This window comes from Pleuronectes platessa, chromosome 19 (assembly GCF_947347685.1).
Source record: "Pleuronectes platessa chromosome 19, fPlePla1.1, whole genome shotgun sequence".
In the NCBI taxonomy this organism is placed as follows: domain Eukaryota; kingdom Metazoa; phylum Chordata; class Actinopteri; order Pleuronectiformes; family Pleuronectidae; genus Pleuronectes; species Pleuronectes platessa.
In genome coordinates, this window is record NC_070644.1 from 21,117,010 (window position 1) to 21,143,275 (window position 26,266).

Consider the following 26,266-nt stretch of genomic DNA (forward strand, 5'->3'; position numbering starts at 1 on the left):
ACTGCAGGCAGCCACCAGGGGGCGATATCAACACTTAGGCTTAACTTTTGCGGAGCTGTCATGTCAGCCATCTTTATTTACAGTCTGCGGTTAAGAAGCCAACGATAGATTTGAGAGAAATGTGGAAAAGCCTTGTGATGATTAAGATGTTTTCATCATGGCTCAGCTGTTCATGATCTGAGTTTAGGAACCTGCAGCAACAACAGAAGAAACACCAACTCTTTCCCACTCCATCTTTATTGCTTACTCTTTCCTTTACACCAACGGCCTGGTAATATTCAGATCAGGAAAAACTCCACACAGTTCGGATCAAATGTCCCTCACTCAGATTTGGATTACAATTACAAAAGAAACCAATGACAGAGTGTCAACACACTTCAGAAACGTGAAATCAGTTTGTGACACAGCAGTTTCTCATCATTTCTTTTTTAAATTTCAGCACATACATCTTTATAAATAATCAGGAACAGTCAACAACCCACAGTAGCTACCTGCCATCACAATGTGTTTCTTCATGGGAAGCATTCATGGAAACTAAGAAGTCAGATGAGTGATGGAGGCTGAAGATAAATCCACTTTCCACCTCAAGCACCTTAGATCAAACACCGTGTCGCTAACCGACTCAGATTTGACCTCAGTTGAATTCCTGACAGAAACATTGAGTCTCTGATCAAGCTTATGTTCACGTGAACGTGAGTGAAAATAGAAACAAAAACACGACTGTACCGATCAGATTCCAATAAACTGTACGTGACAAGGAAATCAGCTCAGTGAATAAAACCAAATGTGAGCGATCTGAAAAGTCCAATAAAAATCTGTTCAGCATCGACAAACTGTAAATAGGCTGGAGCTGAGCGTAAATAAAGATGGACGACTAACTGTGAAGCCAAACCATCTCCATCCCCCTGGTGGCTGACTGCACTTCACATTATTAACCTCCATGTTAGCAAATGGGACATGGACCAAACTAAAGAATCAAAGAAACTTGAATTAAATGTTTGTAAAGATGTTTCTGTCATTTCAGGTCGTTCTTATCCCACCGATGTTTGTTCAGGTGTTTCTGATGAGTTGGTTTGAATCAGTTATTTAATGATAGTTGGCTTGTACAGTGGGGGGGGGGGGAGGAAGTGGCAATGCGTCGTCCATCTTTATTTAAAGTCACTGAGCAGCACACTGGAGCCAGTGTGGTGTTATTAGAAACCACTGTTTAATATGTCAGACCTGATTCAAATAAACCAGCTGCAGGAGAAAATAACCATCATTGCATGTGTGTTCCTTCAGCTCCAGCTTCGCGTCCCAGTCACACCAGCAGCATCGCTGCGCTGGGGGACCGGAGTCAAACTGGAACGAAGAAACAGCTCGGACCTCAGACTTAGGAACTGTTCACAGCTTACCATTATTTGTAAAATATAAATATAAAATTGATGAATAATGGAAATAGTCAATTTTTGCCCAAGCCAACACAAGAAAAATTCAGTACAATAAACAGATTCAATTTTCCTTTATCCATTCAACCATCGCAAAAGATAAATGAGACCAGAACCTGCCCACACAGATTCATATTCTGTTGATATAGTTAAAGGAGAAATATTCATCTTCAGGTTGATGATTTTAAATAGTGTTATGACTGTAAAATGTTTTTATTAATGATCAAAAAACATCACTTTCCTCGGACACTTGGTTTTGGCTCCTGTCTCTTTAAGACCCTCCTCTTGATAAAAGTCTGCTCTGATTGGTCGGCTGCTCCACTACCTGACTGTGTTGGGGAAACCGTGTCAGTTGTTTTTAACTATCGTCCAGACGACTGACGAGGAGCTCTGGGAGGCTCGACGCCAGGTGGGGATTATGCAGATGTGGGGCGTCATGACATCACGATGATGAGGAAGTATCAGCCGGTACTAACGAGGTGTTTCAGGAGAGGAACTCACTTTACCACAGACTTTGGGCTTTTAAACTTTGCAGAACTTCTACATTCAGCAAAAATCTTTATAACACACGAGAGGAAAGAAACACAAAAAAAACACGTCTACTTTAACGTTCCACTGAGAGTCGAAGCTACAGGTGCCTGTAAGGTCACAAATGGAGTAAATAAACTCAGACTCAGATTTAAGTGAGTCGAGTTAAGTGAGAACAAGTTCAAGGTGAGATCTGCGATAGTGTTCAGTTCCTGTGAGGATGATGTTTTAATTTCTGAGACTTCTTGAACACATCTTTCCAGTTTCAAATATTTTAACATAGACGTGAACGCACCACTTCATTTTCCTCCTCTCAGCTTCAAGAGCAAAGTGTTTGATCGCAGTGAAGCAGAAACGTAGCAGCATGTTGACCCCAGGAAACACGAGGGGTCATCAGAGGTCGTTAAATGATCGTTTCAACTTCGTCTCTGTCATTATCTGGCACAGAACCCGACCACCAGAGGCACTGGTGAGTTAAGGAGGGGCAGAGTAATTGAGATTCAAGATGTCGTCTGTATGGTTAGACGACCTCAGACACTATATTGTGTGTGGACACGAAACAAAGCTTGAAAGAACATGACACACCTCCATCCGTGAATGAACCGTCTTTTGCTGAATTGAATTGTGGGTAATGTAGTTGCAGGTAATGACAGGAAGGGGACTGTTGAATAAAGTTAAAAATAACACGATAGCTCTACTGCAGTGACCCAGAGTTGAACATGTTACGACAGTAAGTTGAGCAGATGCTCTGACAGCCTCCACTCGTCGGCTTCAGGAACCATCACAGTCGTTGGATGGAACTAGCATCACGTTGGAGTCTGGGCCGGTCGGGACGGTTCTTTCAAATCAAACGCGTTGTGTCCCTTTGTAAGTGTCCTCATACTTTTGGCCGTGTAGAGAATTCTCTGTGGGTCCTTTTGGACGAAGCTCAGATCTGTCTCCAGTGAGGACTGGTGGGAATCAGGTGACGTGCCAGATAATTCAAACACAACAACCAGAGGCTGCATCCACACCACAAACGTTTTCATTTAAAAACTCAAATCAGCTCTGTTCACACCAGCTCCATCTTTAGCTCCGTATCATTAACACCTCAATCTAACATCCTGAAAACACGTCACATGACCGTTCACGTCCACTGGTCATGTGATGTAAACAGGAAGTAGATGGTCTCCTCTGCAGTTGGTTGATTAGTAACAGAAACTCCTCTGAAGGAGGAGCAGTGATGGTGACGAGTCAGAGCAGGAAGTGCCACTGACAGGAAGTGCTACTGACAGGAAGTGCCACTGACAGGAAGTGTTAGCGACGCTTTGTGTCCACCCCTGCTAGTCGAGTCATGTGACTAATGAGAACCAATCAGGACGAGAACGTCTGCGTCATCGTTTACTTAAGTCTCAGTTTCTGTTCACTGATGAAAACACAAACCTAATAAAACAACCAGCAGCGTTTTACACACGTCTCTGATGTAGAAGCTGAGAAACTCTGTAGTGGTTTCAAAAGGAAAACGTGGTCTTGTGGATGTAGCTCGAATCTAAATGATCCTTTAAGAACGAAGAGGTCCAGGTTTTCTACACAAAACCTGAATGACAGAATTTTCTGTTAATAGTTTCTGATCACTGACCACACATTAGTCAAACCTAGAGATTTAAATATAGAGAAAAGTCATGAGTGTTTACAGTTATATTATAAAACATACGCACAGTAAAAGGATGAGACAAACAGAATATTTACATATTTAACAAAGAAGTCCATCGTTGTGCCACGAGGTCGGGAAAGTCTCCCGTCACATCAAACATCAGTGTGACTCTTCTCTGCAGTCTACACACATAATGGCTAATATTCACTGTACACGTGTCCGCAACTGGGCGGACGAGCATGAGAACTGGGAGGAGAGCAAAGGACACGACGAGGCCTTGAAGGCAGTGAGCTGAGGAGGGAGTTTGTTTCCTTCCACTGAGATCGAGCTTCACTCCAACTGTTCTGTTCCGTCGCTAAGTCTGTGACACGCACACGCACACGCACACACACAGGAAACAGAGTCACCCCCCCCACAGACCCAAAGAGATGCTCATGTGCAGCAGGTAAGCACCCTCACAACAAAACACCATGCACCACGTCTGCTGTCCTACGTGTCAAATATTAAGGTTCTGTCCAAACTGCTGCGACAGCTCAGAGACAGTTCTGCTCTAGAAAATAATAAGAATGATAAGAGTAAGAATAATGCACACGATCGACCCTCGTGATGATGGCGGTGGGCAGGGCCGTAGGTCGCTTTCATTGATTGCTCCTGTGGCGTCAACCTCTTTGTCCGAAGTTTACCTCCTGTCCCTGGTTTGTCTCCATGGGGTCGTCCTTGAAGGTTTCACACTGCTCCATCACTTTCCTAGAAGATGAAATCAGTTGTTTAAGAGTTGTTAAAGGTCAGGTACCATCAAGGACGTCTGAAGATACATCCACACTACTATTTAAGAATACCATTTGTTTGTAGGTGAGAGTGTCTGCTTCCTGTTTACACCACATGACCAGTGACGTGTGTTTTCAGGTGCGTTAGTGGAGACAGAGATGATTAGTGATGTGGTGTGGGAGGAGTCACAGTAGAGGGCATGTTGCCTTAATCATCAGCTGCAGAGTTGGTTTCATTCATCATGACAAACAGAATCTTCCTCTGAGCCACAGGGATGAGGATGAAACGCACAGAGAGGAGAGGTGGAAGAAGCTCTGTGTCTCTTACCTGGCCATGTCCTTGGTCTCTGGATGTGAGCTGTCCAGTTCCAGAACTTTCTCCAGGAGAATGACTCCTCCTTCTTTAATCAGCAGAGGACAATACTTGCCCGCTGCAGGTCGTAAGTAAAGAGAAAGACAGTGATTCATTCAAGTGTTAACTGATATGAGCTGTCTCCACCTGTGACGATATAAAACAACATGGCGTCTGGATTGGAACCTCACAGAGCAGCAGGTACTCACGGTAAACTGACACCAGGTTGAAGAGAGCCCAGGTGGCCCAGTGCTGGCTGACCGGAGCGATGCCCTGAGGCAGCAGCCGCAGGATCGGCTCGAACGACCTGAGACAGAAAAAACCTTCATAAAGTGTTTACTGACTGAAAACATGGAGAGATGGCATCTCAACAGTTCAGTTCAGAGGATCATCGGTGTCTTCCCACAAGCTGAAGTGATTTCAATGTTCCACTGACTTGTTGCCTGGAATCAAACTAGTTTGTCATGACATGTTGGTAAAGACATCCCTGTCCCATCAGGTCAGTTAATGACCAATAACTCAGAATCATATATAATAATTAAACAGCTAATTATTATCATTAGCTGTTTAATGTTTCTGTATCTTGTATAATTTCATTGTTCCTTGTTAACTGATTTGACTGTTGCTGGGTTTTATTCTGAAGGTGTGTGATTACATTGTTGATGCTGCTGTTGGCACATGTAGAAAGTTTATATCTTTTTACAAAATGTTTTCAACATGTCACAAACACTTTTCTAACTATAGCACTTGAGTCTCATCTGTTAAGAGGCGTGGCCTCAGGATGAGAAACACATTTCTGGAAGAACGTCTCTTGAGCTGAACAGAACCTGTAGTTGATGTTGCGCCGTGAGCTGACGTCCCAGCTCTGAATGGCGTCCATCATCTTGTCCATCACGGTGTCTCTCAGCGGTTCCTCCATCGACCAAACCTCCGGCCCATCAAACATGATGTGTGAGAGCACGCCACAGGCATTATACGACACCTCGATCCCGTCGGCCTTACTGTCCAGAAGGTTACTGTCAACGCAACAAGCAGTCAGGGAGGTTAGGATTCGTCTGTATGAAATAATGACGTCTAAAATAATACTATTATATTGACACCAACACACGTTGAACAGCAGTTGTTTCAAAGACATCTGATGTTCAAGCCTCAAATATGTCACTAGTGAGAAATCGTCATCGTCGGCCAGAATCATTCAAGAATTATTTGACTCTTTTCTTACCTGAAAACGGTGATGAACTGGGGGGTGAGCAGCTGAGGCCTCAAGGCTTTGACCTCAGCCACGTTTCCCAAGAGCCCCAGCATGTTGCGGTGAAGCTCCTGCTTGTCTGGAAACTCCTGGATTAAGATTATAAAACAAGAAGGGACGCATGTTGTCACCCAGCGTCAATCTGACCCGAGAGCGGCTGAGACTGTGGACTCACCTGAAGACACTCGAGAAAGAGACTCATCCCCCGACAGTTGAGGAACATTTGACAGTTGTCAGGTGTCTCGTCTGTGATGTTCCACAGAGCGCTCCAGGAGAACTCCATCACCTGGTCACACTGAGCAGAACACACGAGGCTCGTCTGCGTGTACACATCATGTCACAGTTAAAGTTCTCAGGAGTAAAACTCAGACTCACCGTCCTGTCTTGAAGCTTCTTCTGAATTAAATTTAACATGGTCTGAAAATGAGAAAAAGCAGAATCAGCAGCTGAGAGTTGACTTTCAGGTAAATAACAAACTGTTTTCACGGCTTCAGTTTGAAGCCGTTTTCAGACGTGAACAAATGAAGAGCACAGCAGGAGATTCTCAGTCTGGTTCCTTCATGCTCTTCTCTCTGGTCCTCATTGATTTGAATGACCAACACAATGCAGGGCGAAGCAGCACAATAAGAGAGAGAAACATATTTGTTGGAAATTTACTGTGTATATAATTCTGGATGTGTTACCTTAACAAAGCCCATCTTCCCCACAGCCTCCTTGTGATGGTTGTCCACCTGACAGACCAAAGCATTGCACAGGTGCACAGCGATTCTCTGGATGGACTCGTCCTGCCGGGCCGGCTCCAGGATCTTCAGCAGCAGCTGGTTGACCCGACTGTACTGGAACTCCAGCTCCTCAGGGATGCTGAAGTTGCACAGAGTCAAGCAGCAGTTCCTCTGGACCTGGTGAGGAGCATTGAGAGGTGAGGAGACAGAGCAGGGAGTTCAGTTTGCAGAGCTCTTAATGGATTTGTTTGGTCAGAGATCCTGATGATGCTAGAGGAGACTCACGGTGACCTCCTGATACTGCTCCATTCCATTCAGTACCACTTGAATGACCTCTCGGCGTAACCGCACACTCTGGTCGCTGCGGTACTCCGTGTTGGTCAGGTAGAACAGAGCGGCGCTGCCCGTCACCTGGATGCTCTTATCATATTTATGGCATTTCAACGCTGCGATGACGAGCTGAAACAGGAACGTTTGAGAGGAGGAGTGAGAAGTGTTCCAGGCTCCTTCAAAGTACAACCCCACTTATACTCATCGTACTTGCAACGCGCGGAGCAGCTGACTACAGTGCTGTATCCTGGCGATGTCAAACAGCTGATTGATGGCTCTGTGGGCGAGTTCAGGACGGAACTCTGTGTAAGCTTCGATCGCATTCAGGACCTGGTCTTCATTCTTTGATCCAGTCACCTGGAAAACACAAGCGACGCACAAATTTAACCCACAAACACTAAACCTCTTCATAAGACACAAGACCTGTGATAGAAAACTGGCGTGAATATTGATTGGTCACATAGAGCAGCCGCTAGCGCTCATCGTGCATCTCGCCCCCTTGTGGTGGAGTCACTAGTGACGACTCTCTGGGGTCGAGGGCTTTTCACCACCTGGAGATTCACCAATGAACTGGACAGAGCAGGTCTCTGTGCACCAGTTGCTACGTGTCAGAATGTCCATGTGACATTCATATTAATGTCATGTTCCTGAATGATAATGACTGTGTGAATGACTGGAAACATCTGGATCAGATGACAGCCACACCACATGAATCACACCCAGGCCACAAGTCCAACAAGAGACTTGTTTCAGTTCATGTTTTAGTTGTGATGCCTAAAAGGATCAGTTTCTGCCTGAAGCCTTTCCGTCTCTTCACACTGTCGGTACCTTATAAGCAGGGATGTGAGTGACGTTACAGAGCGTAGTGTCATACAGGCCCAGGAACTGCAGCGGCCTCTTCAGCTCCTGGAGCGGATAGATGCTGCTCTTGCACGGCTCGATGCTGCAAGAGAGAACGGTTTGGTTTATTAACAAGTTCCTCTGAATCAGACTTTTATTTAACGCGTGCTCGGCGGCTGCTGACCCACCTCGGTCGCCCTATGGCTTCTTCAAAGTGTGGAACTGTAGAGTTGTCCTGCATAATGTGACCTGAGATGTCCAGGGACACCAGATTGACCAGACGCTGGACGAACGCTGTCAAAATCTTGCGTGTCATCTTGAACTTTGAGGTCCGCCGGCTCTCCCGCGAGATGTCGAAATGCCTGAAAGACACAGTGTGTGTTTGCATCACGTTGTTCTTTTGATTTGTGTTCATGTAAAAACATTAACAGAGATTCAAAGGAATTATAAAACCAGTCTCAGCGATGGAAGGAGCCACCGTCTCGAGACTAGAGCCCGACTGATGAGCTTTAAAGGTTGATGTTGAAACTGATATTAGGAAATTTAACAAATTCCTGACACCAATATATTGGCTGATATATATGTTTTAAAAATTTGGTAATGATTTCCACTACATTATCAAACCCTTGTGACACCACTCTGGTGTGTGGGCGGTTCTCCTTAATAACTGTTAATGACTTTAATGGTTCAACATGCGACCCAGCTTTAGAATCCTGAAAGATGCCACCAGTCAATAAATGTGTTTGGTGTAACCTGGATGAACGACTCGAGGTGACAGAGAAACTAAATGAAAATATCTTACCTGAGATTAACAAGCTCCACCACTGTGCTGACCAGCTCCTCCGACAGATCCACGTTGTAGAGGACAAGCGAGGCCAATCTGTCTTTCCACTGGGTGAGAAATGCTGTTCCCGGCAACTGCACATTAGACAGATCTAGTGAGGTGAGAGACTTCAGGGGTTTGAGCAGCGTCTCAGCATCCATCTCGTCAGGCAGACCGCCCAGGTTGAGCAGTCGGAGACGGTTGAACCCCTGGAAGTTAAAGTCCATCTCTAACGCCTGCCTAGAAACAGGGGTCTCCTCCTCCTCGTCCTCCGAGTCTTCGTTGCAGGCGAGTGGGGCGCCGCCCTTCCTGTAGAAGATGTGGCTGCAGCCAAAAAGACAGAGAGACAGCAAAGTCTCGCGGAAGCAGGTCAGCGTCTTCAGGCTGCGGGACGACAGGCTGTTGCAGTAGGTGAGGTGGAGCTCAATCAGGTCCTGACCCAACACAAGGAAAACACACTCTGGTCAATGATGTAATATCTGTCTGCTTCGTGAGAGTGTACAACTGTTTCAGATTTGAAATGTTCTAAGTAAAAACCCGGATGAATATTGATTATTTTTCCATCCATACTCTCATCAACTGCCTGATTAGGACACAAGTGAAATGCTTCATCATCGGTGTGGACCATGCGTGGAGGTGAGAGTGCTTCCAGCCCTACACGCTGCTGACCTCAGAACTCTCCTTCATCACCTCCACCGACCAGCTTATGTTTATTATGACGTTTTTTTTTATTGTATGTTGCACAAACTGGACGGATTTCAAAGAACCTCGCTGGAAGAATGTGGTGTGGGTCAGGATAGAACTCATTCAATTCATACAAAAACATGAGTGTGACTGATCTCCCACCTGTTTTCTAATGGCCTCCAGATCTCTGTCCCGTACAAAGTCTTCTCTCAGCTGCACCCTGGTCAGTCTGGTGCTCCGAGGGTCTGAGAAGAGCTGGAAGAAGCTCTCCTCTGGTTCAAAGTTACTGTCCGTGTGAACCAGCTCCATGTATCTGTTCATCACAACAACAACACTGAGAATCGACAACACTGGAACACACTCATTCTACCGGATGAAAAGCACACAAGCATCTAACTGGTGGAGACGTACGTGTTGACCAGCTTGTCACAGATCTCACTGGGCAGGAAGATGTCCGAGCGCAGGCACAGCTTGTTCTTGAAGCCCTGGTAGCACATGGTCTTCCTGAGGTTCCTCAGGCAGAACACGGTCGCCAGAGTCATGAGGCTCTCAGGGTTGTCTCCTGCTTTGGCCGCCATGTTCGCCCCCCCCTTCTTCTCCAGCTCAGATCACACACAGACCAGTGCAGGTCCCCTCAGGAGGCGAGCACTGAAAGGTCAAGGGTCAGGAGAGATTTCTTTTTTAAATAATGTGAATTATGAAAACCAAAATGAGCAAATGGATGATTAATTTTTCACCACAGTGATTTACAGGTAGGAATGTTTTGTTTTGAGATGAAACATCCTCTTCTGGTCACGTGACAAAGAAAAGGTAAACAGGCTGAAATGAGGATGACACAATGAGGAACGACACAAATCAAGTGCAGCATCAAACACATGAACTTCTATCATGAATAATAAATTCATGGTCTGCTTTACTTTTAATGACATGACCACCATGTTGCCGTTAGTGTCATCACACACCAGTCCGTATTCCCAGTTTAACCACCAGACCCTTGCATATTTAGCCAGGTTAGCTGTCATGTCCCCTGTTAGCAGCTCCTGCTTCCTACTTTGACACAACTTGTTCTGACGTCAATAACACAACAATAACACAACAATAACACAAGAACCACCCAGTGCTCCGCCCACTGAGGGTCTCACGCTGACCGGGCTCGTTCCGCAGCTTCGCTCCTTGTTTGTTAGCTAACCACACATAGCCCTGTATGCTGGGGAGACTGTTTCTAAGTTAGCAGCGCAGCTAGCTAACAACACAGGACATTACACTGAAAGGTGGAAGCTGCTGACACGCGCACGGGGAACACGCACCTGCTCGGACCGAGTGCAACTCTCAGCCGCGCGTGTTCCTCTGTTCAAAGCTTCATTAAGCGAAGCGGGGTCCGCACAGTTCACTTCAATTAGCTGCTGGCTAACGATGACTTTCCCTGCTATGCTGTTAGCGGGGCTAGCTAGTGGGGCTAGCGCTAGCTCCTTTGCTAACAGCTACAACCAGCGGTCACCGGTGGGTGAGCTCTGCTCCGCTGCCGGGTCTACCTCAGCTTCCCCGGGGCGGAGGGTCTGGAAGGCCGGGAGAAAAGGAGCTTTGATCCGCTGACTTCACTCCGATGGTCGCTTCCATCCGATGTCAACAAACAGACTCCTCCTCCTCACACTTCTACACCCTCCTCCTTCTCCTCCTCCTCACACTTCTACACCCTCCTCCTCCTCCTCCTCACACTTCTACCCCCTCCTCCTTCTCCTCCTCCTCCTCCTCCTCAGACTTCTACCCCCTCCTCCTCCTCCTCACACTTCTACCCCCTCCTCCTTCTCCTCCTCCTCCTCCTCAGACTTCTACCCCCTCCTCCTTCTCCTCCTCCTCACACTTCTACACCCTCCTCCTTCTCCTCCTCCTCCTCAGACTTCTACCCCCTCCTCCTTCTCCTCCTTCTCCTCCTCCCCCTCCTCCTCCTCACACTTCTACCCCCTCCTCCTTCTCCTCCTTCTCCTTCTCCCCCTTCTCCTCCTCCTCACACTTCTACCCCCTCCTCCTTCTCCTCCTTCTCCTTCTCCCCCTTCTCCTCCTCCTCACACTTCTACCCCCTCTTCCTCCTCCTCCTCCTCACACTTCTACCCCCTCCTCCTCCTCACACTTCTACCCCCTCCTCCTTGTCCTCCTTGTCCTCCTCCCCCTCCTCCTCCTCACACTTCTACCCCCTCCTCCTTCTCCTCCTTCTCTTCCTCCCCCTCCTCCTCCTCACACTTCTACCCCCTCTTCCTCCTCCTCCTCCTCACACTTCTACCCCCTCCTCCTCCTCCTCCTCACACTTCTACCCCCTCCTCCTCACACTTCTACCCCCTCCTCCTTCTCCTCCTTCTCACACTTCTACCCCCTCCTCCTCACACTTCTACCCCCTCCTCCTTCTCCTCCTCCCCCTCCTCCTCCTCACCCTTCTACCCCCTCCTCCTTCTCCTCCTTCTCCTTCTCCCCCTTCTCCTCCTCCTCACACTTCTACCCCCTCCTCCTTCTCCTCCTTCTCCTCCTCCCCCTCCTCCTCCTCCTCACACTTCTACCCCCTCTTCCTCCTCCTCCTCCTCACACTTCTACCCCCTCCTCCTCCTCGTCCTCACACTTCTACCCCCTCTTCCTCCTCCTCCTTGTCCTCCTCCCCCTCCTCCTCCTCACACTTCTACCCCCTCCTCCTTCTCCTCCTTCTCCTCCTCCTCCTCACACTTCTACCCCCTCCTCCTTCTCCTCCTTCTCACACTTCTACCCCCTCCTCCTCCTCCTCCTCACACTTCTACCCCCTCCTCCTTCTCCTCCTCCTCACACTTCTACCCCCTCCTCCTCCTCCTCCTCCTCCTCCTCACACTTCTACCCCCTCCTCCTTCTCCTCCTTCTCCTCCTCCCCCTCCTCCTCCTCACACTTCTACCCCCTCCTCCTTCTCCTCCTCCTCCTCACACTTCTACCCCCTCCTCCTTCTCACACTTCTACCCCCTCCTCCTCCTCCTCCTCACACTTCTACCCCCTCCTTCTCCTCCTCCTCACACTTCTACCCCCTCCTCCTCCTCCTCCTCCTCACACTTCTACCCCCTCCTCCTTCTCCTCCTTCTCCTCCTCACACTTCTACCCCCTCCTCCTTCTCCTCCTTCTCCTTCTCCCCCTTCTCCTCCTCCTCACACTTCTACCCCCTCCTCCTTCTCCTCCTCCCCCTCCTCCTCCTCACACTTCTACCCCCTCTTCCTCCTCCTCCTCCTCACACTTCTACCCCCTCCTCCTTCTCCTCCTCCTCACACTTCTACCCCCTCTTCCTCCTCCTCCTCCTCACACTTCTACCCCCTCCTCCTCCTCCTCCTCCTCACACTTCTACCCCCTCCTCCTTCTCCTCCTTCTCCTCCTCACACTTCTACCCCCTCCTCCTTCTCCTCCTTCTCCTTCTCCCCCTTCTCCTCCTCCTCACACTTCTACCCCCTCCTCCTTCTCCTCCTCCCCCTCCTCCTCCTCACACTTCTACCCCCTCTTCCTCCTCCTCCTCCTCACACTTCTACCCCCTCTTCCTCCTCCTCCTCCTCACACTTCTACCCCCTCCTCCTTCTCCTCCTCCTCACACTTCTACCCCCTTCTCCTTCTCCTCCTTCTCCTCCTCCCCCTCCTTCTCCTTCTCCCCCTTCTCCTCTGTGTCGTGGTGTCTGTCTCTCTGTGTCATGGTGTCTGTCTCTCTGTGTCATGGTGTCTGTCTCTCTGTGTTGTTGTGTCTGTGTCTCTGTGTCGTGGTGTCTGTCTCTCTGTGTCTGTCTCTCTGTGTCGTGGTGTCTGTCTCTCTGTGTTGTTGTGTCTGTGTCTCTGTGTCGTGGTGTCTGTCTCTCTGTGTTGTTGTGTCTGTCTCTCTGTGTCGTGGTGTCTGTGTCTCTGTGTCGTTGTGACTGTGTCGTGGTGTCTGTCTCTCTGTGTCTGTCTCTCTGTGTCGTGGTGTCTGTCTCTCTGTGTCGTGGTGTCTGTCTCTCTGTGTTGTTGTGTCTGTGTCTCTGTGTCGTGGTGTCTGTCTCTCTGTGTTGTTGTGTCTGTCTCTCTGTGTCGTGGTGTCTGTCTCTCTGTGTCGTTGTGTCTGTGTCTCTGTGTCGTTGTGACTGTGTCTCTGTGTCGTGGTGTCTGTCTCTCTGTGTCTGTCTCTCTGTGTCGTGGTGTCTGTCTCTCTGTGTCATGGTGTCTGTCTCTCTGTCTCTCTGTGTCTGTGTCTCTGTGTCGTGGTGTCTGTCTCTCTGTGTCTGTCTCTCTGTCTCTCTTTGTCTGTCTCTCTGTGTCGTGGTGTCTGTCTCTCTGTGTCTGTCTCTCTGTGTCGTGGTGTCTGTCTCTCTGTGTCTGTCTCTCTGTGTCGTGGTGTCTGTGTCTCTGTGTCGTTGTGACTGTGTCTCTGTGTCGTGTTGTCTGTGTCTCTGTGTCGTGGTGTCTGTCTCTCTGTGTCGTGGTGTCTGTCTCTCTGTCTCTTGGTGTCTGTCTCTCTGTGTCGTGGTGTCTGTCTCTCTGTGTCGTGGTGTCTGTCTCTCTGTCTCTTGGTGTCTGTCTCTCTGTGTCGTGGTGTCTGTCTCTCTGTGTCTGTCTCTCTGTGTCGTGGTGTCTGTCTCTCTGTGTCTGTCTCTCTGTGTCGTGGTGTCTGTCTCTCTGTGTCTGTCTCTCTGTGTCGTGGTGTCTGTCTCTCGGTGTCGTGGTGTCTGTCTCTCTGTGTCTGTCTCTCTGTGTCGTGCTGTCTGTCTCTCTGTGTCGTGGTGGAGACGGACCGGAAGTGACAGCAGCAGGACTTCCCTTTGACTTCCCTGTGTAGCTCAGTCCTTCTGGAGACAGCTGGAGGAAAGTCCTCCGTGTGTCCCGACATGTCCACAGCCTACAGGAACAGGTGAGACTCTGTCCCTCTCAGGACACACGGTCTGTTAGCACCAGGTGCTAATCATTCATTTAGCTCATGCTCTTGTTGTTAGCTAGCAGCAGCTAACAACACGAGCTAAGTGAGGCGTTCACACAAAGAGCCGCAGGAACACGCGTCACTCACGTTGTGTGTTTTTGTTCAGGTGAAGACTCAACGTGTGAAGTCAGAATCAACGCGTTTCTCAAGCTAACTGATGTAGCATCTCTGTCGGTTCACCAGCTAGCTCCCTGTTAGCACATCAGCTGACACACTTCCTCCAGCCGCAGCTGGCTAGCAGCTCGGGCTAACAGCTAGCATCCAGCTCAGTGTGAACTGTTCTTATGGTAAATCAGCTCATGAATAGTTAAACCTGACACTGGTCATTAAAAGAGTCAGTTACTGTAAATACATTGACCCACAGTGCAGATCTCCATAACCAGGAACTAACTCAAACCATCAGCTGATGTGTTTAACTCATCTGGACCTGCTGTCTTCCATGGGAACCAGAGTAAACACCATACAACTCTTTAATAGATAAATTAAATTCATGGCCCGTGGATATGAGACTTTTCCAGACATGATAATAATAATACGTTTTATTTAACGACACCTTTCTCTACAGCGAAGGACACCTCTAATATATCATAAATAAAGAAATGCTATGTGAAATAAAACCCTGAGCAGGAGACATCAACACAACCTGTTTCAGTGTCTGTGTTTATTTGGTGAAATGAAAACTGTTGTTGTACAAAACAAACAATGCAGAAAAAATCTATGTATATTTGTGTCTTTTTATTCGTAGCTATTTATTTTAAAGTTTATGGGTACACTATAAAATATACAACCTTAATTACATCTTTAGGTATTAGGGCTTTGATAACACCTTATCAATCATTGAAAGCTTTTTTTTTATAAATATATATATATTTATATATATGTATAAGGTCTATATCACCAGCTGTAACAAACAATCAGTCAGTACCTTCTGTTAAATAAACACTGAACTCGACTCTCATTGAAAACAACAAAAATATTCACTTTGCAAACTCAGGCATTCAAGAGACATTACACTAACTTGTTTACATGTCAGACCCTTGAAGTAGATTATGATTAAGAGACACAGTCAAAGAAGGTTTGGATTTTACCTGATGATGGTGAACATGATCATAAATGAAGGACTCGTCTGATAGAATGTGTACAGCAGGTTGGTTTTCAACCTTCAAAGTTTCAGTCACTAAAGTTATAGAACTTAATGTCAAAGAAAACTTCTTCTCTGTTAGAAGATAATCCACAAAGACCAGTCTTTGATTTAGAGGCTGTGAAACTAGAAGGTGTAAGTTAGACGTAGCCTGTAAAGTGTCTGGTTACAGAGCAGTGGTTCTGACCTGGTTCTGACCTGGTTCTGACCTGGTTCTGACCTGGTTCTGATCTGTGTTTCAGAATACAGGAGTTCAAAGTCGCTTTGAGTGAAGAACACATTGACCTGAAGACTCTGAGGGAGCTCTGCTTCAATGGTGACTCCCACATCTTCCTGTATCTTGTGTAGTATAATTGTTGTGTGTTCTTCTATTACACACCTGTGTTTGACCCTCTTCTTGTATTCCACCCAGGAATCCCATTTGAAGGAGGAATACGAGCACTTTGCTGGAAGGTGAGCGACTCTTCCTCCTGATTTACAATCACATTCTGAATGATTCACTTTTATCAGATACAAACCAGTGTTGAGCAAAGCTCCTCTCAGTATTTCATTGAAAACTTACATTACTTCTCCATTAAAAGAGTGAGCAGCATTGTTTTCCCCCTGAGTATTAATCTGTACAAAGTGCATGTCAAGGGTTTAACTGTAAAAAATAGTTTATAAATTCAAAATGTATAATTTATAACTATGTCGAGCTCCTAAATTAACTAAAAAAGTGAGAGTCCTGAATACAGAGAGTCTTTGGTTCATCTCTAATCGTGTCCATGGACTGCAAATAAAGATGGAGGACATGACGGCTCCCAAAAGTGGAGCCACAACGTCTCATTTGCCCCCTGGTGGCTGGCTGCAGTATAGGTCATAAACTCTGCCTCCTCAGTGTTAGTTGCTGGGACTGAAACTAGTATAGATGGTTTCTGTCATTTCAGGTAGTTCTTATCTCCCTGATGTTCAAGATGTCATGTTTCTGATCAGTTTGTTTTGAATTAGTCGTTTCTACTTGTGACTCGTGATTGGTTCCCCCTCTTTTCAGATCCTTCTTAATTACCTCCCCCTCGATCAGACGATGTGGGAGTCGGTCCTCAAGAAGCAGAGGTTAGTCAACGTGTTCACGTTCCATCACACGCTGCTTTACTTTCATTTGAAGGATCGTTTGGTGTCTCTACACCTAAATCAGCTGATGACATTAGCTAATGTTGTTAGCAGATTAGAGAAGTACAGAACACTCACTTCAGCTGTGACTCACCGAACCTGCTGCTGTTTATTAAGGTTTAAAAACCTTTGCTCCAGTTTCCTTGTTTGAAGACAGACGATGTCAGGTCTGCGACCCCCCCCCCCCCCCCCCCTCTGAGAAACTAGCATCAGAACATTGTAGCATGAACTGTAACTGGTTGATTGATTTCATGTCTTCCTCCCGGGTTTCTCTCAGGGACGTCTACTCCCAGTTCTTAAAGGAGATGATCATCCAGCCTGGTATCGCCAAAGCCAACTTGGGCCTTTCCAGAGAGGACGTGACCATGGAGGATCATGTGAGTGATCTGTGTTCTGATCAACAGGTCACATGAGCCTCTGCTTCAAGGTGTAACATGACCGGAGCAGAAACTGATTCTCTGTTTGTGTAATTTCATTTTTCAGCCTCTAAATCCAAACCCCGACAGCAGGTGGAATAACTACTTCAAAGATAATGAGATTCTGCTCCAGATCGACAAGGATGTAAGGTATGAAGCTTCCTTTACTCGTTTCCCTTTGTTCTTTCCACTTCCTGTCATGTTCCATCACCTGGTATTAAGACTGTTAAAGAAAGAGATGTGTGGTGTTTGCATGTTTCTAGGCGTCTGTACCCAGACATGGCGTTTTTCCAGCGACCCACCGACTACCCCTGCCAGCTGATCCTGGATCCTCAGAACGAGTACGAGACGCTGCGGCGCCGGGTGGAGCAGACCACCCTGAAGGCCCAGACCGTGAACCGCAACCGCAGCGGAGTCACCAATGTACGTGTGTGTGTGCTCAGTGGTCATGGAGTTAAGGATCATTAAAAAGTCCTTTAACGTTGGTCACTGGACGTTATGTTCTACAAAACATTGTTTTCTGTCTTGGGAGAATCGTTCCTCTTTCAAAGAACCTGAAATGTCTTCCCTCAGGTCAGCTCTCCTGGGAAGTCCTTTAACCTGTATCCGTCTAATGAGTACGAGGTGCTGCCCAATGGGAGCGAGGCCCACTGGGAGGTGGTGGAGCGGATCCTCTTCATCTACGCCAAACTCAACCCCGGGATCGCCTACGTGCAGGGCATGAATGAGATCGTCGGGCCCATTTACTACACCTTCGCCACGGATCCGAACAGTCAGTGGAACGGTGGGTTGTGTTTGAACGTCCCAGAAGTTTCGTCCTCCGCAAATACTCTGAATCGCTCAGTGACCCGTGTTCCGTTATTCAGAGCACGCCGAGGCCGACACCTTCTTCTGCTTCACCAATCTGATGTCAGAGAACAGAGACAACTTCATCAAGAGCCTGGACGACTCGCAGTGCGGCATCACCTACAAGATGGAGAGCGTGTACTCCATGCTCAAAGAGAGAGACCTGGAGCTCTATCACAAGCTGGTGAGGTCAAGTCTCAGAATCGATTAGATAGAGACCGGACGCCTGCGGAGGGGAATGTAGGCTTCGCTTATCATGTGAGGAGAGTACAGAGCTCTGGTCTGTGCTTCTGTCCATCTGCTCAGGAGTCACTGGTCCTCTGTGGTGGTTGGATGAAGAGAAATCCTGACTCTCTTTGTGTTTGAACAGCTTGAGTCAAAACCCTGACTTTGCTCTTTCGTCCTCACAGGAAGAGCAGAACATCAAACCTCAGTACTTCACTTTCCGCTGGCTGACCCTGTTGTTGTCTCAGGAGTTTCTCCTGCCGGACGTCATCCGCATCTGGGACAGCCTGTTCTCTGACGAGGGCCGATTCCACTTCCTCCTCCTGGTCTGCTGCGCCATGCTCATGTGAGCCTCTCAGATTCTGGTTCCGTGTCTCGATCAGATCTGCTGCCTCGGACTCTTCATCTCAGTCACGTTGATTTCCTCTGTTCACAGACTCATCAGAGACAATCTGCTGGCAGGAGACTTCACAGTCAATATGAGATTACTGCAGGTAAGACCTTTGTTATATGACACGTGGTATTTAGTAGAGTGAATACATCAGTCCATTTAAACCTAGACCATGTAACTGTTACTGAGCAGCAGCGCCCCCTGCAGCCACACGAGGTGATGAACTCTGTGGGCCTCTGTGTCTGATGAAGTGTCTCAATGTGTTGTCTCTGACTGTGTCCTCCCACTGGATATTACCCATGATCCTCTGCTTCCTGAACCTGAAGAGCTGCTGCTGTAACAAATCCACCAAACTGCTCAGAATCCTTCATGTTTCACAGTTTCCTGCTGAATGTTGGAGATAATCTCTGGTTTTTAATAACTTCAGAGTCTTTTGAACTGATCTCAGTTCAGCTTCACTCTTCAACTGCAGCTGATTCTGAGTCTTTTACACCTTGTTCGTTTCAGCTTCATATTCACACAGGCTGATCTCTTGTCTTTCCTCCTCTCAGGATTACCCCATCTCAGACGTCCACACCATCTTGACGAAGGCCAAAGATCTGCAGGAGAACTCCTAACCGGTTCCCTCTGGTCCTCGTGCCTCCTCTCAGATGTGGTAGGTGGGAGCTGGAGCGTTAGAACTTTGTCACGTCAGACGTGTCGTGAGAGGACTTGATCAGTGACGACAGATGCTCCCTGCTTTAACTCGATGTGTGGTTAGCAGGGGCCGCTGTGGAAACCTGGAGGACTTGTTGAAATTAAACTATTGCTTCTTCAAAAGGAGCAGGAGATGCCACCTTCTTCTTGATGCGTTATGGGTAAAGGTTGCCTTGGTACGCGGGGGTCGTCCTCTCGCAGCCTCCTCTCCCACAGAAAGCTGTCGAGACCCCTCACTGAACATCTGAGGGAGAGGGAGCCGCGCTCACTGATGTTTGAACTGAAGCCGGGAACGGACCAGACTCCTGCTGCCATCATGTTTCTGTCCGACTGAGTGTTGAACTGGGTTTAACAGTGCATGTTTGTTCTCATTTTTAACAGCTGAACCTTTTTAATGTAAGGAACATGTTTGCCTTATCAGTTTACCAACGTGAAACAGGAAACCGTGTTTCTGGCTAAATATGAGTAAATAAGAAGTGATGGGTCTGTTGCATAACTATGTCTGAAAATCCTTATTGTCTGAGTGTTATGTCTCTAACATGAGAGAAGTTATGGATGATCAGTGTCTGTGTGAAACTGAGGCCCAGAGGAGGCAGAGGCCACGTTTCCAGGGAAAATTAAGTATTTCTCATTTCTAGAATTTTATAATAATTTTTGTAAACCATCCTGAGCAGTGAGGCAGGGCATGGAAGGCTCATGATTTTTCCTTTCCTGCGCCAGAAGATTGGATCATCTGAATATTAACACGCTGTTGAAACGCTGGACAGTCTTCACATGTACCTCAAAAGCAGTTTGTATTCCAGCTGTAGCCATCAACAAGTGACTGGAGATTTGCATTTCAGGATAATTAGAGCTAAGTACATTTAACGGAGACACATTCTGCTCATACACAGGTATGAACTAAGGTTTAAACGACACACAGCCATGTGTCCAGTTTGTTTTGAACTCTGTGGATCCTTCGTTGCTCGGGAGTGGAAGGACGTGTTGGAAGGAGCCTCTGAAATGGGACAATGTGGTCGCACCATCATGAATGCAGCCTCTGGAGGATACTGCTCCTGAAGTGAGACACGGCTGTTGTGTACAGAAGTATTCAGACTCTTCCACTGTTGTGTTCAGGTTCATTGTGTTTGCGTTACTCATCCTTCAGATGATCCAGAGTTTAACCAGAGTCACAGCTCCTGTGGTGACACGGAGGAGAGGACCCTCTCTGGAGCTGAGCATGTCCAGGATCAGCATCGTGTCACTGGAAGGAAACAGAAATCCTCTGATTCTAGCTCCCAGCTTATAAGATGATAAATACAGAAGATCAGTCTCTCTGTTAAAATTAGTTTCCACAGCTAACTATTTACTTAAATAACGTTTCTTTTCTTTTCCTTGATTGTCCTATATTCTAAATTCTTAAAATCTTCTGTCTTCACTCATTAAAACTTTATTCTCATCACATTACGACTTTATTCTTGAGTTTTCTGATTATCTGTTCCTCCACATGACGCTGAGGCTCCATCGATCCTCAGTCACTGGGACGTGGAAGAAGTTCCAGACGAGCTTCTGTAAAAAGATCTTTTAGAGTTCATCTTCAATCAGGGCTGAAGTCCACAATGTTCACTTTCAAATGACAAACACACGTTTGAGCATTTGAAAGTTATTTTTTATATTTTTGAGGGAGTGTTTAGAATTGACATTATTCCTCATGTTCCTCTTTGCTCTGTGTATTTATTTCTTTCTGAGGGTTATAATATTCTGTCTTATGCTATTTGCATGGTTCCAGTTTTGTAAACACATTTTGTAATGTCTCCAGTGTTCAGACTTGTATGTTTTTACATGTCTGCATTCAAATTAAAGATTGTACAAATCAAAAGTCTTGTTTTATTTATTCAAGAATAAGTCTTGAAACTAATGTTTATATTTAGTTCTGATCATTTTATTAATATTAATATTAGCATTTAGCATTAGCTTTTGGCTCTTTAGCCGCCCACGACTCTTCAACGTCCGTGACGTCATCGAGTACATAACGGTTACGCGCGGACGGACTGTTTTTCATTTATGGTTCTACGAGCTGTTTGTGCTGAAAACAATTCACCGCCAGAACAGTAGGTGGCGCACCGGAAGACGAGCTTAGAGAAGCCTACCTGATGAGGTATGTAGACCCATAGATATATAGATATATATATAAAGGCTAGATGTCTCATCCGCGTTTCCGGTCAACAGAGTCGAACGTCCGCACATGGCGGCCATCTTGCCACAGGCAGCTCGCCCACCCATAACATTGTGTTGTAGTGGTACATGTACTTTTAAAATAACCATAACTTGCTAAATTCTCAACCGATTTTTAAACGGTTAGGTTTGTTATAAACGTCAGAGATGTAGTTATGACACTGCATACTTATGAATAATTATGTTATTTTCTAAAAAAATAGAATAGTGTTCTATATATGTACAAAATTTCCCTTTACAAATATACATCAAGAGTTTTTTTTATTTAAAAACTACATGTACCACTACTAACACAATGTTATGGGTGGGCGAGCCATAGATATATATAAAGTCTATAAAGCCTTTATATATCTATGGGGCGAGCTGCCTGTGGCAAGATGGCCGCCATGTGCGGACGTTCGACTCCGTTGACCGGAAACGCGGATGAGACATCTAGCCTTTATATATATATATATATATCTATATAGATATCTATGTGTAGACCAAGCTCTGACCGGACCGAGCAGCGGAAACACCCGAGCAGCAGCTGTGGTGCACGGATCAGTTCGTGACGGTCCCACTGAACAGCTGATCGACCAGGTACACACACACACACACACACACTCACACATGCACACGTCTTGATGTTCTCTGATCGGAGCAGATTCTTTAAACAGTTATAATGTAACTGTTAGCTTCTATAATGATTGTTATTACATATTATTTATTGTTAAAGAAATGAGCGGACTTCCTATTAGAACCAATGACTGTATATAAAGTTATAGAGACAGTTGTTTATAAGTTTATAGAAACAGTTGTAGAAGGAGATCACACCTGCTGGTGTCACGTGGTGAGTGGAAGGTGCAGCAGAGGAAACACTGACTTGATGCATGATCCCCAGCAGCTGAACCGTGAGTCCAAACTAAGATTAAGATTAAGATTAAGATGCATTTATTTGTCCCAAACACATTCAGGTAGGGAAATGTAACCTCTGCTTTTGACCCATCTGGTGCAGGACACACAGAGCGACCATGTACGGTGCACTCTATTTGTATAATATGTAATAATACATCAATCTGACCAGTCACGGTCTCAGACCAGTACATCACTGGTTCATATAGTGACCAGTCCCCATGTCTCATGAGGGAGCTCTGGACTGTGATTCCACTCGTTGTGCTGCAGTAACCACACGTGTCCCCTGCAGGTACGATGCAGTACTGCAGTACTCGTGGTGGTGTCCACGGATGGGACTTCAGGGACGTGCTGTTCTCAGGCTACGCTCCGGACGGTGGGATGTTCATGCCGGAGAACGTCCCGGTGCTGAGCCCGGACACCGTGAGAGGCTGGGGGGGGCGGTCCTACCCCGAGCTGGTGGTGGAGGTCGCCTCACTGTTCATCCCCAACCAGCTGATCCCCCGACTGGACCTTGAGGGTGAGAGACCTTCACCTCATCACCATCATCACCACCATCACCATCACCATTTCTCTACCCCCCCCTCTCAGTCCTGGTCAGTGAAGCTCTGTCTGGCTTCTCGCTGCCTGAGGTGGTCCGAGTCGCTCGGCTGAAGGACGGCCTCTCCGTGCTGGAGCTCTTCCATGGAGAAACCTTGGCCTTCAAGGACCTGGCTATGACCTGCACGGTGCGTTTCCTCGAGTACTTCCTGCAGAAAGAGAAGCGCAGAGCTACTGTTGTCGTGGGTAAGAAAAGTGCACCTGTAACGTAATGTGATAAAACCAGGGTCCATGTTTAAGTGGTAAAAAACAATCAATGGAAATGGGGTTTATGGTAGATACTGCAGCCAGCCACCAGGGGGCGCTCCAGATGACTTGGCTTCACTCTAGGGAGTTCTTATTCACAGTTTCTCGTTAAATCTTCTTGGCTGGGTCCACGTGCTCAGCTGCAGCTAAGGTTTGGATGTCTGTCCTTGTCGGCTCTAGAGGAGTTCTGATGAGACGGCAGGCGGGGGGGGGGGGGGGGAGTGGAGATGGAGTTTGACCCGTTTATCAACACGAGTCATAACTCTGAGCACAGATATCAGAAAAACATTCCTCAGGAAGATGAAACCCAGAGAAACACCAGCACGTGATCTTTTATTCCAGCTGATGTCGTCCTACTTCACTTATTATTTTATAAAACATGCAGATTCTATTCTCCTGCTTAATAAACTCTGAATGTGGAATCAATGAGTCCTGTTGAATTAAAACCATCACGTCCCCAGGAACCTCCGGGGACACGGGCGGCTCGGCCATCCAGAGCGCTAAAGGTCTGTCAGGACTGGACCTGGTGGTGGTTTACCCTCAGGGACGCATCACCCCCGTCCAAGAGAAACACATGACCACCTGCCTGGAGGACAACGTCCACGTGTTTGCAGGTGAGCAATTCAAAACAATAACGGTGCTGCGGTGATAAAATGAGTTTCATTCCTGGTAGAAAATGTCCGTCTCATCTCTGTGAACACGATGTGCTGAGAACACCTCGAGGGGATTTCTAGAACTTTGAGACAAATGTTTACTGAGACTCAAAGATTTGAAGTGATTAGAATGTGGGGGGTCAAAGGTCGAGGTGACCTCATGTGAAACTGGAAAAACCACAGAAGCTGAACTTGGTGGAAACAAACCACCACAGGAAGTGGATTCTTGTTTTTCACAGTTTGGTCTCCGCAGCCGACGGCAGCTCTGATGACATCGACCAGCCTCTGCGGCGCCTGTTTGCGGATCAGGAGCTGGTCAAGTCTCACGGGGTCATGAGCCTCAACTCGGTGAACTGGTCCAGAGTCATGATCCAGCTCGCCCACTTCATCTACGCCTACCTGGAGCTGAGCGGAGCCGGGCAGAGCGAGGCCGGGGCTGCTCTGCCTGAGCTGGAGGTGGTGGTGCCCACAGGAGGAGCAGGGAACATCGCCGGTGAGTTCTACACACGTCCGGGTTCGATGCTCACGTGTCTCCAGCAGCTCTCACAGGAGCTGCTCACAGTGAACAATCCTGATATGAAACATGAAGAAGAAGCAGATGCAGCGCTTGGTCGTCTTACTTCACGACAACCAATCAGAGCACAACCAGGTTTTGAGGGCGATATCGAGATTCACATTTAATATCATATTTAATATATTATTAATTATATTTTCACATCTGGAAAATGGGGCCCCTGAATGAAAATAAAGATACTTTCATTAAAATCCACCGTGAAACAGACGTCAGGAGCTCTTTCTGGGTCTTTACCCCGAAAATACAGAATAAAGTAAATGATTAGTCTCCATATAATCCAAACAACCTCAAAATCCTGACATGAGTTCACGTTCATGTCTGAAAACTGCTTGATTTAATATTTGTCGTTAAATAAGAATCACCAGTGAAAGAAGTCTGCGTCTTTATTTCCTACAAAGTTGAAGTAAGTAAAGAAAAGACTAGAAACTGTAACAGCGAGTGTTTTATTCCCTTTAGTTTGTAGAATGTCCCTGTGTAAGATATTCCTGCACAGATTTGAATCACACACACACACAATATGTGTACAGTTAATAGAGTTGTACAGAACACGTTTGTTCTTCTCTCAGCTGGACTCCTCGTCAAGCGAATGGGCGTCCCCCTGAAGCTGGTGGCCATGGTGAACTCTAACGACGTGGTTCACAGGGCCGTAACCGAAGGGGACTTTTCCATGGCCGCCAACGTCACACAAACACTGGCCCCCGCCATAGATATCCAGGTACTGAGGCTCCACAGCTCCACACACTGTACAGTTACTGATCAATGAGACTTCAAGTGAACTAGATAATAATTCATCATTTTGTGACTTTCCGAGTCAGATGAGAAGTTTCGTATCTTTCTCATGTTTGTGTAAAATGAGCTGAACATATAAATCTAAAGATCAATAACTAACACTTTGTGTCCTGTTGGTTTCATCTGCACACAAATAACAGATTTATTAACTATTTCTTTATCTGTTCAGCTTATCTTCACCGAGATGAGTTCCAGCGACAGCCCCAGTGGTTCTGACCTCCTGCATCAGATCTGTGGATCCACTGACGTTGTTCTTTCTTCTGTAGGATCCGTACAACATGGAGCGAGTGTTCTGGCTTCTGCTGGACAGAGACGGAGCCTCAGTGAAGATCATGATGGAAGAATTTCAGAACACTCATAAATACTCTCTGCCTGAAAACCACCGCAAGCTGGTATCCATCGTTCCCCATTTACTGCTCAAACCTCCAGTGTGGTTCTGTGTCTTCACCTCCCACCACCCACACACTGTCATGTCCTCTCCACCTGCTCTATCTCCAGCTGTCACAGGTTTTATCGACTGGAACAGTGAGTGATGACGGGATCCTGGAGACCATGAGGAGATGTTGGGATGAGAACCAGTACGTCCTGTGTCCTCACTCAGCTGTGGCTGTTTGGCAGCACTACCACTGTCCTCCTCGCCCTGGAATCAACAGGTCAGAGCCACATACACACAAAATGAGCTAAATCTGGAGTGAGCTAAATGCTAATGTAGCATGTCAGTGTTCACCATGGTCACGTCTTAGTTTAGCCAATCATTGACCTTTCCTCTACTTCTCCTCCAGTCCTAGAAGTCACTTCTCAGTCTTCTATTGCAGGTGTTACATCGCGACAGCCTCTCCAGCCAAGTTCCAGGCCGCGGTGCAGCGGGCCGGCCTGACCTTTGACCTACCTGAGGCAGTGCAGGCGCTGGACAAGTTACCCACTCGATACCAGATCCTGGAGCGGAGCCCGGACTGGTGCAAAGACTGGGAGCAGACCCTGAGGGAGAAGATCCAGGCTGTGAGCGTCTCCAGGAAAAAACGAGTCATTTAACTCTAATGAAGGATGTGATGAAACTGTAGATTCCCTGACTGAGGTCATGTGACTCAGGTCCTGATCTATGTACCTTCTTATCTGGATCCAGTAAAAGATGATCACTAACTGTTG

At 47.0% G+C, this 26,266-nt stretch overlaps 3 protein-coding genes across 7 annotated transcripts; 2 read left to right on the top strand and 1 right to left on the bottom strand.

Moving 5' to 3' along the window:
- Positions 1–218: 218 nt before the first annotated feature.
- On the bottom strand, positions 219–11,028 carry zer1 (zyg-11 related, cell cycle regulator). Of its 4 annotated transcripts, XM_053411158.1 has the most exons (17): positions 10,888–11,028; positions 10,106–10,174; positions 9,767–10,003; positions 9,518–9,668; positions 8,651–9,105; positions 8,037–8,210; positions 7,837–7,951; positions 7,219–7,365; positions 6,964–7,137; positions 6,640–6,855; positions 6,332–6,373; positions 6,132–6,251; positions 5,930–6,045; positions 5,535–5,723; positions 4,917–5,014; positions 4,684–4,786; positions 219–4,335 (listed from the first exon to the last, which is right to left on the bottom strand). In XM_053411158.1, exons 3-17 carry the CDS (start codon positions 9,931–9,933, stop codon positions 4,248–4,250), a joined length of 2,355 nt encoding a protein of 784 aa, XP_053267133.1. In that variant the 5' UTR covers positions 9,934–10,003; positions 10,106–10,174; positions 10,888–11,028; the 3' UTR covers positions 219–4,247. The 4 variants fall into 4 exon arrangements, with proteins under 4 accessions (XP_053267133.1, XP_053267130.1, XP_053267132.1 ...); XM_053411155.1 differs by lacking the exon at positions 10,106–10,174 and having other exon boundaries at positions 10,888–11,026; XM_053411157.1 differs by lacking the exon at positions 10,106–10,174 and having other exon boundaries at positions 10,663–11,016.
- A 2,998-nt stretch (positions 11,029–14,026) lies between these two features.
- On the top strand, positions 14,027–21,011 carry tbc1d13 (TBC1 domain family, member 13). Its single transcript, XM_053411185.1, has 12 exons — positions 14,027–14,223; positions 15,673–15,746; positions 15,843–15,883; positions 16,461–16,522; positions 16,857–16,956; positions 17,063–17,145; positions 17,259–17,418; positions 17,569–17,779; positions 17,862–18,025; positions 18,252–18,412; positions 18,503–18,560; positions 19,009–21,011. Exons 1-12 carry the CDS (start codon positions 14,201–14,203, stop codon positions 19,072–19,074), a joined length of 1,203 nt encoding a protein of 400 aa, XP_053267160.1. The 5' UTR covers positions 14,027–14,200; the 3' UTR covers positions 19,075–21,011.
- Positions 21,012–21,163: 152 nt separating this feature from the next.
- Positions 21,164–26,260, top strand: thnsl2 (threonine synthase-like 2). Of its 2 annotated transcripts, XM_053411173.1 has the most exons (10): positions 21,164–21,290; positions 21,849–21,946; positions 22,551–22,778; positions 22,850–23,044; positions 23,566–23,718; positions 24,011–24,250; positions 24,898–25,046; positions 25,387–25,512; positions 25,619–25,773; positions 25,936–26,260. In XM_053411173.1, the coding sequence occupies exons 3-10, from the start codon at positions 22,556–22,558 to the stop codon at positions 26,150–26,152; spliced, it is 1,458 nt and encodes a 485-aa protein (XP_053267148.1). In that variant the 5' UTR covers positions 21,164–21,290; positions 21,849–21,946; positions 22,551–22,555; the 3' UTR covers positions 26,153–26,260. The 2 variants fall into 2 exon arrangements, with proteins under 2 accessions (XP_053267148.1, XP_053267147.1); XM_053411172.1 differs by lacking the exon at positions 21,164–21,290 and having other exon boundaries at positions 21,390–21,946.
- Positions 26,261–26,266: the final 6 nt, after the last annotated feature.

What these genes read in the sequence shown, in the direction of transcription:
- zer1 (XM_053411158.1), bottom strand. Translation starts at nt 9,933, where the DNA reads ATGGCGGCCAAAGCAGGAGACAACCCTGAGAGCCTCATGACTCTGGCG. An exon ending in TGGAGGCCATTAGAAAACAG is followed by an intron (nt 9,106 to 9,517) that starts GTGGGAGATCAG and finishes GTGTTGGGTCAG; the next exon opens with GACCTGATTGAGCTCCACCT. An exon ending in GAGACCAAGGACATGGCCAG is followed by an intron (nt 4,336 to 4,683) that starts GTAAGAGACACA and finishes TTCATCTTCTAG; the next exon opens with GAAAGTGATGGAGCAGTGTG.
- tbc1d13 (XM_053411185.1), top strand. Translation starts at nt 14,201, where the DNA reads ATGTCCACAGCCTACAGGAACAG. An exon ending in TGGAGCTCTATCACAAGCTG is followed by an intron (nt 18,026 to 18,251) that starts GTGAGGTCAAGT and finishes TCGTCCTCACAG; the next exon opens with GAAGAGCAGAACATCAAACC. An exon ending in TCAATATGAGATTACTGCAG is followed by an intron (nt 18,561 to 19,008) that starts GTAAGACCTTTG and finishes TCCTCCTCTCAG; the next exon opens with GATTACCCCATCTCAGACGT.
- thnsl2 (XM_053411173.1), top strand. Translation starts at nt 22,556, where the DNA reads ATGCAGTACTGCAGTACTCGTGGTGGTGTCCACGGATGGGACTTCAGG. An exon ending in CAACGTCCACGTGTTTGCAG is followed by an intron (nt 23,719 to 24,010) that starts GTGAGCAATTCA and finishes TGGTCTCCGCAG; the next exon opens with CCGACGGCAGCTCTGATGAC. An exon ending in CTGAAAACCACCGCAAGCTG is followed by an intron (nt 25,513 to 25,618) that starts GTATCCATCGTT and finishes CTCTATCTCCAG; the next exon opens with CTGTCACAGGTTTTATCGAC.